Source organism: Nomascus leucogenys, chromosome 15, assembly GCF_006542625.1.
Source record: "Nomascus leucogenys isolate Asia chromosome 15, Asia_NLE_v1, whole genome shotgun sequence".
NCBI classification, from domain to species: Eukaryota; Metazoa; Chordata; class Mammalia; order Primates; family Hylobatidae; genus Nomascus; species Nomascus leucogenys.
Window position 1 is genome coordinate 61,710,731 of NC_044395.1, and position 22,845 is coordinate 61,733,575.

Sequence of the window (22,845 nt, forward strand, 5' to 3'; positions counted from 1 at the left end):
AATAGTCACCAGAATTAAGTTCTTTATTCCTCTTTGTTGTTTCAAAGAACAATGGTAGTTTTTATAGTACAGAGTATTTCTGGCACTCAGCATCACAAAGCCAAGACACAGTCAGAACACATCGAGCCTCAGAATCTTCCTTGGAGGCCTGGAAAAGTAGTAACTATAGAAAATCCAATTGCGGACAGAGGGAAAATACCAGTGAAGTAAGAACCCCAAATCAAGGCTTGGCTTGATTAGGGTGCCCACTCTTCTCGAATAGGCCATAAATTTTCCCCACTGCGCCTTTTGGGCTGTGATCCTTGGGAAAGCTAGGGACAACCAAGCTTACCCCAGAGAAAGGCCCATCCCAGGAAGTAGTGTAACTGACCTGGAAGCAGGCCAGAACAGAGAATATACATTGAGGGTGAGTGTTCAGCAGTTTTGAATGCTACACAATCTACAAATGGATGCAACATCCTTCTCCCTACAGCGCAACTCCCCCTAGCCTTCTCAATTAGCTCCTGAGGATGTTTGACTCATTCATTCATTCAGTGTATCTTTACTGTTGGCTACTCTGTTTCAGGCCCTACACTGGGTGCAGAGAACAAAGAGAGGAATCAGACATAGTCCTTACCTTCAGGGAATTCAGAATATGACAGAAAAAAAGCTTATATTTTTAGATAAGCCACTGTGATTCAAGGTAAAAAGGACACAGTGAGGAGTCAGTCAAGGAGTTCACAGCCTAGCAGAGGCCTACAGGGCACAACATAGACAATAATACACGGCAGCCTATGGTAAGGACCGAAGGGAGGCCCAGACTGTGAATTCTGGCACTGCAGAGACAGATGCATGGCCTACTGAAGAGGCGGATTATGGCCTACTCGAGAAGAGTGAGAAGCCTAACCTGGTGAAAGTGAGATATCAATTCCTACTGCCCTGGGGAGGAGGCTGTGGAGACTCAGGTTGACCTTTGCGGGTCCTCTGGGCTACCCAACAGGCAGAGTGAAAAGCCTCTTACCCATGGCTGAAGCTGCTTGATGTCCTGTGAATATCTGAGGGGAGACTGGTGACCAGGGGAAACAAGTCCAAATTAAGTACCTAGACAATGGCCTGAGGTGAATAGTGAGAACATGAACACAGCCAGTAGGCTGTGTCGGCAGGAAGCTGGCCTGGGTACATACCAGCAGCAGGAGGCCCCTAACCATGCTTCCTGCACTCTCAGTGTTGGGCCATGTGTGCTGGAAGGATCCATTGTAAGAGTCCAAGGGACAGGAAGGGGGCTCCTGAGGGCAAAGGACGGAGGCCTATGTAGTCCTCTCTACATGCCTGTAGATTATAGGCCACCCATCTGCTTTCCTCTTTTCTTCACAGCTGCTACCACCTGCCCTGTCTTTTCCACCCTATCAATCTGAGTGGCTGAAATGGGTTCAGTTAGGGTACCAGTATCATGGAATAAGTCCCAGGGCCCTGAAGGCCTTGGGTAATTGGCACAGAGTTGGAGTGTCTATAGCTGTCTTTGTTGGTCATCTGGAACTTGGACAAGTTAAGCCAGCTTAAAGTTGCAGTGTTGGGTTAGGACCTTCTCCACAAGCTAAGTGCTGGCCTGTGCAGGTCTCTCTTCCTTCCCACAGGTTTCAGGGAACAGCTCCAATCTGTTGTCATTTCTTCTTCACAGCAGCTACCACCTACACCATCTCTAGCCTAGGCCTCGTGTCTGTGACACTTTCTCTTCCTAAGGTGCCAGGACTCTTCTGATCTGTTCTTTTTCTTCACAGCTGCCATTACCCACTCTGTCCCTTTCTCAAGTCTTTATTCTGGATCTCCCCTGTTCCCAACCCCCTTTTCTTACTATTCCTGAGATAAGCACACAGGCCTGCCCCAATTAAAGAGTTTCCATGCTAGTCATTAAAGAGAAAAAACATGAGGCAGGGGGAAGAAGTAAGAGGAGGGCAATTTAGAGATGGACCTCTTATGAGTACTGGTATTAGACTTCTCTGGGTCACAATGGCACAGACCAAGGTCCCTGCCTTGACTCCCTTCTTGAGTAGCCTTAAAGAAGTTGATATTCTTGGCTGGGCGCAGTGGCTCACGCCTGTAATCCCAGCACTTTGGGAGGCCAAGGCGGGCGAATCACAAGGCTAGGAGTTCGAGACAAGCCTGGCCAACATGGTGAAACCCCGTCTCTACTAAAAATACAAAAAATTAGCTGGGCGTAGTCGCAGGCACCTGTAATTCCAGCTACTCAGGAGGCTGAGGCAGGAGAATCGCTTGAACCCAGGAGGCGGACACTGCAGTGAGCTGAGATTGTGCCACTGTACTCCAGCCTGGGCGACAGAGTGAGATTCTGTCTCAAAAAAAAAAAAAAAAGAAGTTGATATTCTCGTTCTTTTCATCCTTTAGCCCTGGTTGTATGACTTGGCCATCCTCCCTATTCCTATCCACTTGCAGTACAGTGTTCAGGAAAGCTTTGCTGAACAAGGGGTTTCTACCACTCAGGAGGGGGCTGCCCTTTTAATCCTCTCCCTTTCCCCAATTCCTCCCTGCACCAACCCTGCCCATCCCTAGACTTCTACCACCCTCCACCTGCCAACTTGACAGAGGTTTTCCCTGACAGTGGGCCTCATATAAGGAAGTAGAGGAAAGTGTGCATTATTTCACCCAACAGCTGGAAGGTCCTACATGTCAGGCTAAATGTAAACATCTTTACATTATAATAGGCAATGGAAAACCACAAATGATTTAGAGCCAAGGAATGGCAGTAGAAAGTACCTTGTATTAGGCACTCAAGAAATATTTAGATAAATGTATACATGAGTGAAAAATTGTGTATTGGGAAGATTACCTTGGCAAACGTAGGAGAAGCTAAGGGGATTTTTAAAAGCCACTCTAAGCCATGGCTTAAGCAATCTGCTAAAGTAGGTAAAGTTAATCTCCACTTTTATCTTGTAGGACTCTCTCTACCCAACTAGTGCAACTGTAACCCCTAGCCTCCTAGGCTATATTTCATGACTAAGACTTGTTCTCTGTGGTCATTATACAACACCAAATATATTTAGTTGATATCAGTTTAAGCATTAGACTCCTAAAATAGGGACAAAAAAATAAATCTCTCATGATAGAATTTCTGTTGCAATAACAGGCTATGGGGGAAACAATCTAAGGTAAGAACAACCAACGTGGTATCATCTGAGAGACTCGGCATGGACTAAGTTCAGCACGAAAACCATTAGACAAAAAGGCATCCCTACTTCACAAGTAGTGATTTCCATGGGCCTACACAAATAGGCCTGATTCTGAGATCTGGGGGTCCAGAGATCTTCCTAATGGTGAAGATCTTCTCACAGGTAAAGGAGTAGCTGGGCCAGGACAATATCCTGAGAAAAACAAACTTAAGGGAAACCCAGAAGCCTGGACAAGCCTTGGACAGACGACTCCAGGCATATTGAAGATGCAACTAAGAAAATTACATCAGGAGCTACCATCACCCCAACATATAGCCCAACATCTACAAACTCTCCCACCAGCTACATTTATTTTCTTGAATTTTCTCGCTCTTCTAGCCCCATAAACTGGTGAACTCCTTGAGGGCAGAGACTGTGGGAAATTCTGTCCAGTGTTTTAAAGTCCTAATCTATGTCCTTTTCCCACTGGGAACCACCCTAATAAATGAACTTCAGCCCATCATCAGGGTAATGCCACCAGAAGCAATACGCACTATTATCCAGTACTACTGGCATTGAGATTCTCATTGTTTTCCCTAGAAAATGATGCTTTCTGGATGAGGAAGAGAAGGTAAGCAGAACTACAAAGCTGTAGAAGGTAGGAGACTTCATGATTCTTCTGTTTTGCTCAATTCCTCTAGGATAGAGAGCCTACAGAGCTCTGAGCATTATTAAAAGGGTGTGGATATTTTTGTTATTAAAAATGGAACAAATCATACAGATCTGGTCTTCCTTCCTGCCATGACACCTGCTTGTAACCTCACACTTGGATGAGGGGTAAGTCATGTGAAAAGATAAGTCCCCTGGTTTCCATTTTGACATCAGAGTCCTTTATGCAGCCAGGACTTACTGATCATGAAGCATGCAGGCACTATGCTTGTCCTAGGGATGAGAAGATGAGAAATCTTAGAACTAATACTCTCATTTTACAGATGGAAACCTGAGGTCCAGAGAGTTCAGGTGACACATCCAAGGTCTAAAAGCAAGCCAGTGGCAGAGCCAGGACCACATCCTGGTCTTCCAACTCCTAGTTCAGTGCTCTTTCCACCGCAGTAGCTAAGGCAAAATTTTCATTTTGCTCTTTGAGGGCGGAGAAGTGAAAAAAGGTAGGGAACAGAATATTAAGTTTTTTGGTTCTCTGTAGACTTCAGTAGCTTCTGTTAACCTGGCTGTAACTGCCATTTGCATCTATGGAAATTGGGTCCTAAGCCAATTAATTGCTTTTGAATTGGCTCGGGTTCCTACCAGGGCTGGTGCAGTCCCCCTGCAGGTGACTCAGGATTTCCCGGTGTGTAAACAGGCGGAAGGCAATCTGCTCACACTCTTGCTTGGTCCCACATTCAAACAAACACCCAAACAAGCCCTCCTCCTCCAGAGCAGCCAGATCAGAGTAGCCACAGGGCCCACAGTGCAAGATCCAGGGGTGGGACCAGCAGGCAGCCTCCAAGGGAGTCTGGTTGAGATAGATACCTAGGTCAACCCTCCGTTTCCTACTGGTTGGGTGTGAGTACAAGAGCCATGATTCTGATGGTGTCCCAGCTTCCTCCCTCAGCCTCAGTGAACTGCCTGGAGAGCTCTGCTGAATGGTGGGTGCATCTTTGCTACTAGAGTCCTGGCACCTATGCAGGATCTCCAGGGGCCGGAAACTTACCACACTCCCTTGGCAACCATGTGGGGGCTCACAGAGCTGTCGACTCAGGGCCAGTCTCTGAAAGCCTTCACCATGGTCAGTGCTGAGAGCCTCTGCCCGGCACCTGTTTGGTGTCCGGGCACTGCAATATAGCACATGGTGGCCAGCCCTCCCAGTCACCTCTGCCACTTCACATTCTACTGTAACCATGGGCCTAATGAGTCTACCATGGTGCCATGTGACCCCTAGGTCATCACTGTAGATCATCAGAGAATGAGGCCTGGTTTTACATGGTAGCTGGAAGCAAAAGAACCAGGAAGGGATGTAGTAGGTATACGCAGGGATGACCAGTCTCCCTGACTGCAGCTGGATGCCATGACCTGGGCCCACAGCAAATGTGGCCCAGTGCTTCAGCTCTGAGCCAATGACCTCCTCAGTCAAGTCTCTCACCTCACTCCATGAACATCCAGCATCCTGACTACAGATGAAGCAAAGGCGGGCAGCATTCCTGCCTGACACAATCTGTTGACGCTCTGTGACATGGCCCCGCACACAGATGAAGAACAGGAACACACAACCACTCTTCCGCTCCCATACAGGACAGGGGTTCATGGTCCGATGCCCAGGTAGTGTGGCTTCCATCAGTGGCTTCAGGGGCCCCCACTAGACAAGGAGAAGGGAGAAAGTAGGAGTGAGATACTAATAGGAAAACATGAAGCTCGTTAAAAGTATTAGTATTTTTCATAAATAAGAAATAAATGATATTGAAATTTATAAAATCATGAAAGCCTAACTACTCACTAAATTCTCGGATATTACAGGATAACTTAAAAAGCTGGAAAGAGACAATGCTAAATGTTGTACAAGCTGTCTCCTCTGTCTGGAATGCTCTTCCTCATTTCATCTAGATTTCCAAATCATCCTCCATACCCAACTCAAAAGTCACCTCCTTTATAAAGCCTTCCATGAAACTCACTCTCCTCTCCTAATAAATTTATTGTATAACATTGTAACTTTTTATGACTGTCTTCCTTTTCTAGACTATGAGCCTTTTGAGGGCTTACACTATTAGTTACTAATACTGATTCTCCAGCACCTGGTACATAATAGGAGCTAAATATTTTTACAAAGAAAGAAAGACAAAAAAAAAAAAAAAAAGAAAAGAAAAGAAAGGAAAGGAAAGAAAGAAAAAAGAAAAGGAAGAAAAGCAAAGCAAGGCAAACAAATACAGAAATTTTAAGCAAATAAAGGGAAATTTAAGATAAATTTTTTTCCTTTCTGTACTACACTGGGAAGGCAATTTATAACTTTTGTCGAAAGCTCAAGCATAGATTCAGAGACACCTAGTTCAAACCATGCTTTCATCACTTATTTTGTGACTATGGGCAAGTTACTTAATCTTACTTTACCTCAATTTCTTCATCAGTTAAATGGAAAATTTAATAACATCCTCACAGAGGAGTTATTATAAGGATACAATGAGATAATGCCTAATCAGACATATTGCAAATAAAGAAAGGTCTAATCTCCCTAACATATTTTCAAAACAATAGTAGAAATTGGTAGGAAAATTTCCAGGAATCCAACAGTAATGGGCAAAGGGCAAGATCAGACAACTCACAGAAAGAGAAAAAAAAGTTCAGCTTCACTCATAAGAGAGAAATGCAAATTAAAACTAAACTGACAATGGCCAGGCACAGTGGCTTATGCTGTAATCCCAGCACTTTAGGATAGCTTGAGCCCAGGAGTTCGAGACCAGTCTAGGCAACATGGAAAAACCTCATCTCTAAAAATAAAAATAAAACAAAATAACTAAATTGACATAACATTTCACATCTATCAAATTAGCAAAATCATAAAGCTTGACAATACTGTGTTGACAAATGTGAAGAAACTGGCACTTTCATATATGGACTGAAGTGCAAATGGTTCAACCTGTATGTAGGACATATATCAAAATTACAAATACATTTATCCTTTCCCATCATGCCCAATTCTGGGAATTCATCCTAAGGTATATCTGCTCATCAAATTAAGTATGTATAAGATTATTCAAATACAGCATTGCTTGAAGTAGCAGAATACTACAAACAACTCAAATATTCGCCAATAGAGGATGGGTGAAATGAACATGCAATGTGGGGGAAGACCTTTTTTCCATATATAGTGATATGGAAAGATTTCCATACTTTTTTTTTTTTTTGAGATGGAGTCTTTTTCTGTCAACCAGGCTGCAGTGCAGTGGTGCGATCTCAGCTCACTGCAATCTCTGCCTCCCAAGTTCAAGCGGTTCTCATGCCTCAACCTCCTGAGTAGCTGGGATTACAGGCTTGCACCACCACGTCCAGCTAATTTTTCTATTTTTAGTAGAGACAGGGTTTCACCATGTTGGCCAGGCTGGTCCAAAACTCCTGACCTCAGGTGATCCACCTGCCTCGGCCTCCCAAAATGCTGGGATTACAGGCATGAGCCACCGCGCCTGGCCTGATTTTCATAATATATTCTTAAATAAAGAAAGCAAAATATAGAATAGTGTATGTAGTATGCTACTTTTTGCATCAGAAATGTGGAGGAAAGGGACTTCTGGTTACAGCAAACTAAATAATTGGACCAATCCTTCCACTGAGAACTTGAAAAGATAGGTAAAATATTTAAACAAAAACAAAATATCTGGAAGCACCAGAGAGCAAACAAGAGAATGAAGAATTACAGGCTAAGTTCTTTCATAGAGGTTGGCTGGTCCCTTTTCCCCTTAGGGTACCCTAGTAATTCTCAAAGAAGTAACCGAAAGGCTGAGAAGCTGAGCAAGTCATTTGACAACCTTATGGAGTAGAAGGACAAAACTTGAAGGCCTGGTAAACTGTCATGTAATTTGAGATGGAACCTTAAAGGGCCAAATCCAGGGAATAAGGATGGAACTGAGGCAGAACAGCCCTTAAAACCATCACTCTAGAAAACTGGTTGACATTATCTATTTAGGTAGAACATACACATACCACATGAGCCAGTAATTCCACTCCTAGCTACATACCCAACAAAATGTATGCCTGCAGTACCAAAATCACATATAAGAATATTCATAGCAGTATAATCTATACTTATAATAACTAACCCAAGTATCTAACAACAGTAAAATGGATTACTTAATTGTGGTATGTTCATAAGACAGAATACTAAGCAACAATGAAAAACAAATTAGGGTTACACACAACAATTTGGATAAATCTCAAGAATACTGAACAGGCCAGGCGCGGTGGCTCACGCCTGTAATCCCAGCACTTTGGGAGGCTGAGGTGGGCGGATCACGAGGTCAGGAGATTGAGACCATCCTGACTAACACAGTGAAACCCCGTCTCTACTAAAAATACCAAAAAAAAAAAAAAAAAAAAAAAATAGCCGGGCGTGGTGGCGGGCACCTGTAGTCCTAGCTACTCGGAAGACTGAGGCAGGAGAATGGCGTGGACCCGGGAGGCAGAGCTTGCAGTGAGCTGAGATCACGCCACTGCACTCCAGCCTGGGCCACAGAGCAAGACTCCGTCTCAAAAAAAAAAAAAAAAAAAATACTGAACAAAAAAAGCCAGACCAAAAGAATACATAGATTAAAAATAAGCAAAACTAAACTCTAGGGCTATAAATCAACTTAATATAATCAACTTCTCCTTTGGGAAGGAGGGCGGGGCCATAAGAGAAGCTTCTCAGATGCTGACAACATTCTATTTCTTGGAATATTAGTTGTGAGTTCTATATGTGAGTCCACAAGTGTTGGCTTTGTCATAACTCATTGAGCTGACATTTATGTTTTGTGCATTTTACATTTATGTTTTATGTTTTCTGTATATGTTATCACTTCACATTTTTAAAAGTTTTTAAAAGGGCTATTAAGAGTACATACTTGTTTTGCTTTGTTTCTGTATGAAGCAGCATTGAAAAGATAACAAGAAAAAATAGTGATTGCCTATAAGAGGTAGGGGAATGGAAATGAGATATGTATCTTTTTATACTATTTTTATTTTTCAGCTATATGAAATGCATTAACTACCTAAAACAAAAAATAAATTAAAAAAATTAATTTCTATAGAAATGGACAAAACAGATTAAGCAGGCTCTGATCATAGACTCTCAGAGCCATTTGCCTGAGGCCAGGAGCTTGAGATCAACTTGGGCAACATAGTGGGTCCTTATCTCTACAAAGCATTTTGTTTTACATGATCTGGGTCTAGATAATTTTTACATTATCTACTTGGAAGGCTGAGGCAGGAAAATCACTTAAGTCCAGGAGTTCGAGGCAGCAGTGAGCTATGATCAATCACTGCACTCCACCCTAGGTGACAGATCAAGACCCTGTTTCAAAAACAAAAAAGAAATCTAAGCCATAATGGACCACAAGGGTTATCTAGTGCTAACTCCCATCGCATGGAAGAGTCCCCTCGCAGTCTTCTGGATAAAAGACCATTCCGTCCTTGAACTAAGCTAGATCAACAGGGAATTCAAGATCTCTGGGACAGCCCATTCTATACCAGAGTGCCCTGAGCACACTAAACATGCCAGAGATACGTGATCAAGTCAGCTTACTTATTAAGCAGTCTAGTTTTTGAGAAGTCAGAAGTTTAGTCATCCTTAATGGCTGAGAGAAGAAAATTATTTGAGCCAGATATATCTAACATACAACTGACATGAACGTGGAAAAAAGAGTAAACACAGCATGAAAGCCTTGGAATCTAAGATGATCTCAACTAGCTGGAGCAATGGGACATACAAAACAAGCTGAGGCTTGACAGAGATAAAACAGGTTGTGGCTTAAAAATTTGCATGGGGTAAACTGATTAAAGAACAAATGTAGGCCAGGTGCTGTGGCTTATGCCTGTAATCCCAGTACTTTGGGAGGTCGAGGCGGGTGGATCACTTGAGGACAGGAGTTCAAGAACAGCCTGGCCAACATGGTGAAACCCTGTCTCTACTAAAAACGCAAAAAAAATTAGCCAGGCATGGTGGCACATGCCTGTAGTTCCAGCTACTTGGGAGGCTGTGGCAGGAGAATCGCTTTAACCCAGGAGGCAGAAGTTGCAGTGAGCCAAGATTGTGCCACTACACTCCAGCCTGGGTGGTGGAGTAAGACTCCATCTCAAAAAAAAGAAAAAGAAAAACAAGAACAAATGTAATGGCCAACAAGCATATGAAAACATGTTCAGCATCACTAATTAATGGGGAAATACAACTAAAAAACACAATGAGGTATCACCCTGACACCTATTTGGACAGCTACCACACACACACACCAGAAAATGATAAATGTCGGTGAGGATGTAGAAAACTAGAACCATTGTGTACTGTTGGTAGGAATATAAAATGGCATGCCAGTTTCTCATTACATATAAAATTACCAAGTGATCCAGCAATTCCACTTCTGTGTTTATGTCCAAAAGAATTAAAAGCAAGGTCTCAAAGAGATATTTTCACACCCTTATTCATAGCAATGTTATTCACAATACCCAACAGGGAAAAGCAACCAAAGTATCCATCAAGAGATGAATGGAGCCCGGGCAACATATTGAAACCCCATTTCTACAAAAAATAAATAAATAAATAAATAAATTAGCTGGGTATGGTGGCACACACTTGTAGTCCCAGCTACTCAGGAGGCTGAGGATTGCTTGAGCCCAGGAGTTCGAGGTTGCAGAGCCATGATCATGCCACTGCACTCCAGCCTGGGCAACAAAGTGAGACCCTGCCTCAAAAAAAAAAAAAAAGAATAAACAAAATATGGTATATACATACAATGATATATCATTCGGCCTTAAATAGGAAGGAAATTCTGACATATGCTACAACATGGATGAAACTTGAGGACATTATATAAGTGAAATAAGCCATCACAAAAAGACAAACACTATACAATTCCACTTATATGAGATACCTAGAGTAGTCAAAATTATAGGAACAGAAAGTAGATTAGTGGTTGCCAGGGACTGAGGAGGGAGAAATGGTGAGCAGTTTAATGGGTGTAGACTTTCAGTTTTGAAAAATCAAAAGTTCTGAAGATTGGGTGCACAATTTGAATATACTTGGCACTACTGAACTGTACACTTAAAAATGGTTAGGATGGTAAAATTTATGTTAGATGTATTTTACTGCAATTTTTTTTTTTTTTTTAAAAAGAACAACAAATGTGAAAAAGACTTGGAGGTTTTGGCTGACCATCTACTCAACATTAATCAATTGTGCTATGTAGCTACCAAGAAAGTGCTATTTTACCTTCAATTGCATGAAAGGGAATACAAGATAGGATAGCTCACCTCATTGCTGAGCTGGCCGGTCTACCCTTGGAGTCCCAAGTTCAATTCTGAGTATCCTACTTTAAAAAAGACACTGCTATCTCAGACCAGATCCCAAGAACAGTAATCACAATTTTCAAGGAGCCAGAAACCAAATCAGGACTGTGCCCTAAGAAGTTACAGAAAGAACTGAAGCTGTTTAGCCCAGAAAACAGAATACTCAGAGGGCATGAATGCAGCTTTCAGGTACTTCAGAGAGTAGTTCTCTGAAAAAGAGATTTTATCTACATTTTGTATAGACTGACTGCCCCAGAAGGCAGAACAAACCAATGAGTAATTATAGAGAAGTAGAGATCATCTCATTCACACATAAAAAACAGCTACCACAGCAATCAGGTGCTCAGCTGAAGAGTTGTGCAAGGAGACCCTTAATGGAAAATGACAAATGTTTAGTTCTTACTATGTAGTATCTATTATTAATTATATGTTGCAGCTGATGAAATGGAGAAGCGTCAAGTATCCAAGGCCACAAAGCCAATAAATGATAGGTCTTGACTGACTCCAAAGCCATGCTCTTAATCACTAAGATTTTAGTAACTACCAATAGAATACAGATTTATATATTGGGAAAGAAGTTGGGCTCATGATTCTTCTAACTTCAAGATTCTACAATTAAATAAGTCAGAGAATGAAATAAAGAGAGAATGAGTTAAAGTGGACATGTTTGTGAATGTGTGTGACTACTGAGTAGTGAAGTTATGCAACAGGCGTGGTCTGATAAAAAATGCTTGCTGGGCTCAGTGGCACCTGCCTGCAGTCGCGGCTACTCAGGAGGCTTAGGTGAGAAGACTGCTTGAGGCCAGGAGTTTGAGGCTGTAGTATGCAATGATCAAGCCTGTGAATAGCCACTGCACTCCTGCCTGGGCAACGCAGAGAGGGCTCATCTCTAGATAGACTGACAGACAGACAAACAGATAGATAGTTAAAATTTAAAAGGCTGGGCACAGTGGTGTACACCTGTAGTCCTAGCTACTCAGGAGGCTGAGACAGGAAAATTGCTTGAGCCAGCAGTTCAAGACCAGCTTAGGCAACACAGAAGTTGTCTCTAAAAAATAGTATTTTTAAAAAATGCTTAACAGCCTACTGTCTGTGATCAAAAACAGTGCAACATGACCAATGACCACAGGCAATGCTTGTCCTAGAAGAAAGGAAAGAGCTAGAATCTCAAGTTCTACTGGGCTGTAGGGCTGGGCCTCTGTGGAGGCTAGTTATACATGCAGAAGTCTGGTCCCGGGAGGCCATGAGAAAGACTCATGAGAAGATAAGGTGAAAGAACAGGAACTGAAAATCCCACAGAGTAAAAAACTTCACCAAGAGAAATGTGAGCCAGTGTTATCAAAAGCAAAGATAGGGATTGATGGCAAGGCCCATGTTCAGCAGAATAGCATTTGCACTGTGCACTTTAACAGCAGAAGAAGGTTATCTGCTGTGGATATGAAGATTTAATGGTCAGATTTGAGGCATCTGTAGGTAAAAAAGCAGGGTAGGTTAGGAGTATTAAAGTGCCTACTATATAGATATAGAGAGATGACACAGCTATATATATTTTTTACAAAAGACTCTCAAAACCATTGTCTCATTTAAGCTAGCCCTGGGAGAGAGGAAAGCAACAATAAGAAATACAGGCATATGTGATTTTATTGCACTTTGCTCTACTGCATTTGTCAGATATTGCCACAAAACTGAAGGTTTGTGGCAACCCTGAACTGAGCATGTGCTCACTTCATGTCTTTGTCATGTTTCGGTTAATTCTCACAATATTTCAAACATTGTCATTATTATTACATCTGTTATGGTGATCTTTCATCAGTGATCTTTGATGTTATTACTGTAATTATTTTGGAGTACGACAACTGTGCCCATATTACATGGTGAACTTGATAAATGCTATATGTGTCCTGACTGCTCCACCAACCAACTGTTCCCTCATCTCTCTTCCTCTCCTTAAGCCTATTCCCTGAAACGCAACAATATTGAAATTAGGCCAATTAGTAACCCTACAATGGCCTCTAAGTGTTCAAGTGAAAGGAAGAGTTCCCCATCTTTCACTTTAAATCAAAACTAGACATGATTAAACTTATGAGGAAGGCATGTTGAAAGCCAAGACAGGCCGAAAGCTAGGCCTCTTGTGCCAAACAGCCAAGTTGTAAATGCAAAGAAAAAGTTCTTTTTTTTTTTTTTTGAAACAGAGTCTCCCTTTGTCACCCAGGCTGGAGTGCAGTGGCTCGGTCTCTGCTCACTGCAACCCCCGCCTCCTGGGTTCAAGCGATTCTCCTGCCTCAGCCTCCTGAATAGTTGTGATTACAGGCATGCACCACCATGCCTGGCTAATTTTTTCTTTTTTTGTATTTTTAGTAGAGACGGGATTTCAGCATGTTGGTCAGGCTGGTCTCAAACTCCTGACCTCGTGATCCGCCTACCTTGGCCTCCCAAAGTCCTGGGATTACAGGCGTGAGCCACCACGCCAGGCTGAAAAGTTCTTGAAGGAAATTAAAAGTGCTACTCCAGTGAATACAGGAATGATAAGAAAGCAAAACAGCCTTATTGCTGATAGGGAGAAAGCTTCAGAGGTCTGGATAAAAGATCAGACCAGCCACCGCATTCCCTTAAGACAAAGCCTAATCCAGGGCAAAGTTGTAACTCTCTTCAGTTCTACAAAGGCTGAGAGAGGTATGGAAGCTGCACAAGAAAAGTTGGAAAGTAGCAGAGGATGGTTCATGAGGTGTAAGGCAAGAAGCTATCTCCATAACATAAAATGGCAAGGTGAAGCAGCAAGTGCTGATGGGAGAAGCTATAGCAAGTTATCCAGAAGATCTAGCTAAGGTAACTGACAAAGGTGGCTACACCAAACAACAGATTTTCCCTGTAGACGAAACAGCCTTCTACTGAAAGATGCCATTTAGGACTTTCATGGCTAGAGAGAAGTCAATGTCTGACTTCAAACCTTCAAAGGACAGGCTGGTGACTTTAAGTTGAGGTCAATGCTCATTTATCACTCAGAAAATCCTAGGGCTCTTAAGAATTATCCTAAATCTACTCTGCCAGTGCTCTAAAAACAAAGCCTGGATGAAGCATTTCTGTTTACAGCCCCCTGTTGAGACCTACTGCTCAGGAAAAAAGATTCCTTTCAAAATATTACTGGTCATTGACAATGTACCTTGTCATCCAAGAGCTCTGATGGAGATGTAGGAAGAGATTAATGTTGTTTTCACGGCCACTAATACAATATCCATTCTGTAGCCCACGGATCAAGGAGTCATTTCACCTTCCAAGTTTCATTATTTAAGAAATATATTTCATAAGACTATAGTTGCCATAGATAGTGATTACTCTGATGAATCTGGTCAAAGTAAACTGAAAACCTTCTGGAAAAATTTCACTAGTCTAGATGCCATTCAGAACATTCATGATTCATGGGAGGTCATAATATTAACATTAAGAGACATTGAGAAGTTGATTCCCACACTCATGATGATTTTGAGGGGTTCAAGACTTCAGTAGAGGAAGTAACTGCAGATATGGTGGAAATAGCAAGAGAATTAGAAGTGGAGCCTGAAGATGTGACTAAATTGCTGCAATCTCATGATAAAACTTGAACAAATGAGTAGCTTCTTACAGATGAGCAAATAAAGTAGTTTTTTGAGATGGGATCTACTTCTGGTGGAGATTCTGTAAACATTGTCAAAATGGCAACAAACGATTTAAAATATTACATCAACTTAGTTGATACAGCAGCAGCAGGGTTTGAGAAGATTCATTTATAAGTTCTACTATAAGAAAAAATGCTATCAAATTCTGTAGCATTGCATGCTACAGAGAAATCTTTTATGAAAGAAGAGTCAATTGTTTCAGCAAACTTCATTGTTGTCTTATTTCTTGTTGGGGGTAGACAGGGTATTGCTCTGTCTCCCGTCCCCCAGGCGGGAGTAGAGTGGCACAATCGCAGCTCAATGGAGCCTTGAACTTCTGGGCTCAAGCAATCCTCCCCCTCAGTCTCCCAAGTAGCTGCCACTACAGGTGTGTGCCACTAAACCCACCCAGTGTTTTTTATTTTTATTAGAGAAAAGGTCTTGCTATGTTGCCCAGGCCAGTCTTGAACTCCGAAGCTCAAGCAATCCTCCCACTTTGGCCTCCCAAAGTTCTGGGATTACAGGCATGAGCCACTGTGCCCAGCCCATTGTCTTACTTTAAGAAATTATCTATGTAAGTAAGAAATGCTTCTACAAAAAAAAATAATAATACACTAAATCTTTAGCAACCACCACCCTGATAAGTCAGCAGCCACCAACATCAGGGCAAGACCCACTCCAGCAAAAAGATTGACTAGCCAAAGGTTCAAATAATCATTAGCACTTTTCAGCAATATTTTAAGGTGTGTACTTTTTTTAGACATAATGTTACTACACACTTAATAGACTACAGTATAGTGTAAACATAACTTTTATATGCACTGGGAAACCAAAAAATGTATGTGTCTTGTTTTATTGTGATAGTCACTTTAGTGTGGTGGTCTGGAACCAAATCCACAATATCTCCGACATATGCCTATTTGGGGTCTGAAATAACCCTGTAGCTTCCAGGCCAAAGAACAGTAACCCTTCTTTCCTCACTAAAAATACAGTCAAAATGTTCTACTGAAGAAGAAGGGCTCTAACTCCAGTTCTCTCACTTATTAGACATGTGACCAAAGCAAATGACCTTAATTCTCAGGCCTGGTTACCTCCTGCAAAATGGGGATAATAAAATATACCTCACATACAGCATTTAGTAGTAGAAGCGTGGTTATTACTGGTATCCCCCCTGTCATCTGCTAAATGTGGTCCTGAGCAAGTCACTTACCTCTTGGAGCACTAGGATCTCCCATCAGCAAAATTGGACTACCAATGCTTACTTCCCTGGGTGATTTATGAGGATTAAATGGAATATAAATGAAAGGCACATCATATGTTAGCTGAATCTAAATAACTGTGGAGGTCTCTGGAGTCAGCGACTGAGTTTGAAGCCAGCTTCTACTGCTTTATTATAGCCGTATAACCTTGAGCAAATGGCAACCTCTCTGAGTCTCAGTTTCCTTGTCTGTAAAATATGACTGAAAACAGTACCTGTGAGGACCCAATGTGCCCCTGGCACACAATAAGCACTCAGTGAGAGCCATTGTTTTTGCTGTTTTTTCTGCCTCTGCTCCCCACACAGGGCTTTCCTGTACTGATGAGAAAAGGCACAGATCCTGAAGAGCTCTGAGCTTTGTGAAGAGAAACTGAGGCCCAGACTCAGATCTGGGATGAAGAGTCACCTGTACCAAGCGCCCAATCCTCAACCCTCGCCTCAGCACCAGGTGGAGAGCATCCTCATCCCTCCTCGTGGAACGCTTCTCTGCAAAGGCCAGGAAGGTGTGGGTGGGGGGTATGTAGAGCAGGGCTGGGATCCGGTAAGTAATCCCTCTGTCATCTTCCTGCTGGAACAGAGGGCTGTTGAAGGAGCACGTTGTCACTTCTTCCATGACCTCTGCAAGGACAGAAGGCAGCTCAATGTGTGTCCATACCCAGATGCTGGCCTGCATATAAATTCTGCTTCATCATTTCACTTCTGGAGAGCAAAGGGGCGGGTGGGGGGGGGGCACAGATATATTCAAATGTTTATTTATACAGGAATAACATATGCTCTCAATAGCACAAAGCAAGCAATATACATTCTTGTTTAACAAATGAGAATTTCATTAACTCCAGACCCTGTGGGAATTCTATGTGGCCTGTATCAAGTATGTATCTTGGAGCAGAGCGGTTTTGCATTTGTTTTTGCCAAGCATCCAGGGTTATTACCAGCCTGAGGTGATTTTTATTGTCAACTTCTTGGCTTGGAGTTTCTAGGCCATTTGGGTATCTATATGAGTGAATGCCTATGGTTAAGAATTTTCTGGGAAAACTTTTTTTCTGTACGAAAGCCTAGGATAAAAGGCAATCTCTTTGTCTTCTCTCTGTGTCAGTAGGGAGAATTTTTTTTTCCCTAGTAGATCTGGTTTGATATTTGTCCCCTCCAAAACTCATGTTGAAACTTAATCCCCGATATGGCAGTGTTGAGAGGTGGGGCCTCTAAGAGGTGATAGGGTTATAAGGGCTCTGTCCTCATGAATGGATGAATGGATGAATGGGTTATCATGGGAGTTGCATTAGGGGCTTTATAAGAGGAAAACTAGAGATCTGAGCTAGCATAGTCAGCCCTCTTGCCATGTGATGCCCTATGCCGCCTCCAGACTCTGCAGAGTCCCCACCAGCAAGAAAGCCCTCACCAGATGTGGCCTCTGGACCTTGGATTTCTCAGACTCCATAACTGTAAGAAATTTCTTTTCTTTATAAGTTATCCAGTTTCAGGTATTCTGTTACAAGCAACAGAAAATGAATTAAGATACTAGTCCACCCTATCAGAAGGTATACACCCTACACAGGGTACAGATTTTCAAGGGACCTAGCTTCATGTGAGTATTTCACATGCCATCCTCGTCAAAAACTAGAGTCTAACCAGGCCGGGCGCGGTGGCTCACGCCTATAATCCCAGCACTTTGGGAGGCCAAGGTGGGCGGATCACGAGGTCAGGAGATCGAGGCCATCCTGGCTAACATGGTGAAACCCCATCTCTACTAAAAATACAAAAAAATTAGTCGGGTGTGGTGGCAGGCACCTGTGGTCCCAGCTACTCAGGAGGCTGAGGCAGGAGAATGGTGTGAACCCCGGAGGTGGAGCTTGCAATGAGCTGAGATTGCCTCACTGCACTCCAGCCTGGAAGACAGAGCAAGACTCCGTCTCAAAAAAAAAAAAAAAAAAAAAGAAAAACCAACAACAACGACAACAAAAAACCCACTAGAGTCTAACCCATGCGGACCTATAGCTTCATTTGTTATAACAACAGGCCTATTAAAGTCCAAGTTTCTAGGTGAGACATCCAGTGCAGCTGAGGGCAAATTAAGGAGCTAACCACTCTGGTTTTCAGTTCACTCTTGGTTTCCAGGTCCCTGGAGATTTCTCTTGCTGTCTCGAAAATTCAGCTATAAAGGGCTTTGTTATTTTTTTTCTTTTGAGACGGAGTTTTGCTCTTGTTGCCCAGGCTTGAGTGCAATGGTGTGAGCTCGGCTCACTGCAACCTCTACCTCCTGGGTTCAAGCAATTCTTCTGCTTCAGCCTCCCAAGTAGCTGGGATTGCAAGCGCCTGCCACCACGTCCAGCTAATTTTTTGTATTTTGAGCAGAGACAGGTTTCACCATGTTGGCCAGGCTAGTCTCAAACTCCTGACCTCAGGTGATCCACCCACCTTGGCCTCCCAAAGTGCTGGTGTTACAGTCATGAGCCACCGTACCCGGCCGGCTTTGTTATATTTTACCCACCATTTTACAGGTTGGCTACCCTGCCATAATGCTCACAATGGAGTCTCCAAGTATTCTTCTTAAAGAAAACCAGGTGTTCCGCTTCTCAGAGGTCCATAAGGGGAATCAAGCCAGACAGACAAAAAGCAGCCTTAGAATTACTTTTTCCTCAAACCAACTGTCATCCAAACCCAATTTTACAAATCATTTGTAAATATTATCAGGCTGTAAGAACAATTTATTCAATAAATATTTCTAGGTGCCTCCTCTGTGTCAGGCCCTAAAATAGGTGCTGAGAAGACAGAGAAGGATCAGAGGTTCCTGCTCTCAAGAAACCCAATCCAAGTGAGGGAAACAGACATATATATGGACAATTATAACATGATGTAATAAGTGCTACTTTAGAGGTAAACACAACAGCAAGTAGAAAAACAGAAAAGTGGCATCTATCCAGATCAAGGCACCAGAGAAGGATTTTTGGAGAGAATGATTGAGCCAAAAGAGCTCCCGCCTCATATAGTCACAGGCTCTGCCTGGAACACTCGTTTCAGAGAGCCACAAAATGCTCCCTCACCTTCTTCAGCTCTGCTCAAACGTCATCCAGTCAGTAAGGTTTCTCTGCAACTCCTTTGCCCCAGCCTAACCTCTTTCCTTGTTCTATTCTCCACACCACTTATCACACTTTGATGTCTCCTACGTTACATTTGTTTAATACATATTACAAAATGGAAGCTCCAGAAACAGCAAGGGTACGTCTGTTTTCTTATTGCTCCACCTTGACACCTAGAACTATGCCTAGTAAGTAACAGGCACTCAACAAATTTTTGTTGAATGATTTAATGAATCAGTGAGCCAGATCTTAAAGAATGAACAGTGGATCAGCCAACTGAGGGTAAAAAGGAGAAGGGCAGAGGACGAGGATGTGAAAAGCCTATAGGAGACAGAAAACACAGTGAGTTTTGGGGCCTTTCAGTAGTTTAATGTGACTACAGTAAGGTGGAGTGCAAGGGATGGGGCAGAGGTGGGACTGAAGGGGTCAGCACAGTGCAGATCCTGGGAGGCTTAGATATCTTATTAAGGTGTTTATTCCACCGATGGGAGACCACTCAAGAATTTTTAACAGAGGAATGGCATGATGATTTTAGACCAATCTTCCAGGAAGCTTTCAGGACAATGAACTATAGGGCAAAGTTGCACTGCTTTTGGCTACAGCCTCCTAGTGTCAGTCAAGACAAACTTTTATCAATAGCATATGAATATTTAGTCACTTGTTCCTAACTTGAAGAAGGGAAAAGAACTATGGCTCAGTATCATGAGGGGAACTGGGGGAGTGGCCTTGCTGAGTCCAGAAGAAAAGCCTCCCTTCATTTCAATCCCAGGCTCTCAACAGCAGAATCAAAAGATAAGCAAGGGGAGACCATCTTCTCACCCAATACTAGAACACATTTCTCTCCCCTCAATTCAGGCTCTCCTCCCCAGGAGGGTCAGGCTTTGTTCTAAGCAAACAATCTGTCTCTGAGCCAGGCTGATGTAATGGTTAAGAATATACAATTTGGACCAGGCCAGGACTATGTGACCTTGGGCATGTTATTCAACTTCTCTATGCTTCAGGATCCTCCCCTATACAATTCAGTAGAGTAGGTGATAGAAATAAAATGCTTAACTACAGTGGCTCTTACAAGGCCTATGACATAGTATGAGTGCAATATATGACAGTTACTATTTTGAAACTACCAATTACTGTATATTCTAGTTTTATTCCTTGAATCCTGTGGATAACAATGACAATAATAACAATTGCAACTCCCTTTCTTAAAAACATTTAAATCCCTCTTTATTGCTGAAACAGAACATACTTTAAACTCTTAACACCTTAATTACAAGTTAAACCAACACTACTATCATCAGTCTCAACATGTGACTATTAGTTAAATCTAAACAGGAATTCTCCAGGTGATAAGAAGAATGGAGCACAGGATAGGCATGGAGCCGGATAGGGCTCAGAACAGGAAAGGAAGAGGCTGGGTGCGGTGGCTCATGCCTGTAATCCCAGCACTCTGGGAGGCTGAGGTGGGCAGATCACTTGAGGTCAGGAGTTCGAGACCACCCTGGCCAACATGGTGACACCCCGTCTCTACTAAAAATACAAAAAAAATTGGCCGGGCATGGTGGCATCCACCTGTAATCCCAGCTATTCGGGAGGCTGAAGCAGAAGAATCGCTTGAAACCAGGAGATGGAGGTTGCAGTGAGCTGAGATTGTACCACTGCACTCCAGCTTGGGTGACACAGCAAGACTCCGTCTCAAAAAAAAAAGAAAATGGAGAGGAAATAGGGAAATAATCACCAAAGGAGAAGCACTTATCACATGGGCTGGATTCATGTCTCAGCTCCATTTCTTGCTGCATGACGTTTTGATGGTCACTCAACCTCTAGGTCTTGGATTCCTTGCTTGTAAACTACGGATAGTAATACCTACCTAAGCGGATCAATATGAAGAACCACTCAAAAGTGCTTTATAAATTTTAAACTGCTGTTTTAATAGGTGTCTTTAATTATAAATTTTGATGTCCTCACAATTTCATCTATGCTTTATTATCACTATAACAATTAGAGCCATTAATTTTTGTAATTATGCTGATCGTTGATGACAGAAGTAACATAGATGGTGATTCTGGCATTCCCACCCAAACCGTTTCACACAAATCAGGTGACGGAAACTGGGGATAGAAAAGAATCAGATATGGGCCTGCTCTGGGGTTCATTTAAGCAGAGAATTCAAATGATTAATTGCTGCTCGATATAATCACTTTCCCATCAAGTCCTCCCCACTTTCTTACTGGGAGAGAGTATAGCCTAGCATGGACTCTTAAGTCTGACTTTGACACTTACTAGCAAGTCACTTTACTTCTGAGCTTCAGTTTCCTCACTTATAAAATGGAGATAATACCGCCTACTTCTCAGACTATAATAATGTAATTCCACAGCCTCCAACTAACCCAATGAGCCTCCTGTGAATCCCAGAAGGAGGCCTTCCTATCTCATTTATTCACTCCTAACAAGTAATATTTAAGGAGCACCTACCATGTGCCAGACCTTTGAAGATCTGTAGTCTAAACCCTCTCATGGTATACATGGGAAAACTCGGGCCCGGGATGGGGAAAAAGCTTACTGAACGCCACTCCACAGTAAAATCTGGACCAAGACCCAGGTCTCCTAAGTTGAAACTGAAGCTCAGGGCTCTTTCTGCCGCCCAGAGACCTCTGGTAAGCAGGGCTTTTCCAGTCTCAGTTCCCTTTCATCTCTGGAGTGATAATTCTGAGGTTTAAGTTCGGCTTCAGTGAGAACGAATAAAAATAGGACTAGCTAAGAATACTCTGGCCAGGTCAGATCCTAGCCGACTAGGTGACTCTGTCTCAATAATCCAACGCTGGATTTCCCAAGCGCAGATGGTCTTGCTCAACCAGTCCCCACAGTTGAGTCCTCCTCGGGGAGCTCTCCTGTCTCCCAACCCCGCTCACCTGCACTGGACCCCGGCTCCTCCGTCTCTGTCCGGGCAGAGCTGGACGCCGGGGGTTCTTCCATGGGGCGCGGCGGCAGGTCCGCAGGTCTCATTCGCCGAAGCTCGGGAGAGGCACCGGCCCCAAGGCTGGGGAGACGAAGACAGAGGAGGATAGAGAGGGAGAAACAACAGAGACGGTGGACACGGAGACAAGCCCCGAGAAGCGAAGAGCGTGTCGATTGCCGGAAAGAGGTAACGGCAACGAAAAGAGGCGGGCGCAGGCTGTAGTCAGTGGCGGTTGGGGCCAACCGTTGGCCTCCTCCGCGAGCCCTCCCCGTCCTGCCCCCTCGGCGCTGCCCCTCCCTCCAGCCCGCAGCTTGGCCCCCACCACGGCGTGGGATCGGCACCACCTCCACCCTCGCCAGCTCAGCTCAAGCCCTGGGCCCACCTCAGTTCCCAACGGCCGCCTCCTCTCTTCAGTGCCACAGCCCCGAGCTCTTATATTGGTCTGTAGCTCGGTATCACTGCCTAAAGCTTCCCTGGACAGCCTGAGAGTTGAGCAAAGGTTCCGGGCCTCAGATGGTACCCTACAAAAAGGACCAGAGGTCCAGAGCATTGGCTACTCTCCTTGCAAAATATGAAAATGAAAATATATTTATATATATAATTTATGTGTGTGTATATACACACATTTACATACATAGATTTGTCACATAGCACTGAGTCCATTCTTCTGTTTCACAGTGCCGGAATTTAAGCCCCCCTCTCCCCAGCCAAAGAGGAAAGGACTGATCTAAGGTCATTTTTTATCTGGGACTAAGTACAA

At 43.2% G+C, this 22,845-nt stretch overlaps 1 protein-coding gene across 1 annotated transcript; it reads right to left on the bottom strand.

Moving 5' to 3' along the window:
• Positions 1-5: 5 nt before the first annotated feature.
• On the bottom strand, positions 6-22,635 carry NEU3 (neuraminidase 3). The gene is given in 4 exon segments (XM_003254709.4): positions 6-5,496; positions 16,459-16,670; positions 22,039-22,353; positions 22,356-22,635. Coding segments are annotated over 4 exon segments (1,887 nt in total). The 3' UTR covers positions 6-4,416.
• Between the last annotated feature and the right edge of the window lie 210 nt (positions 22,636-22,845).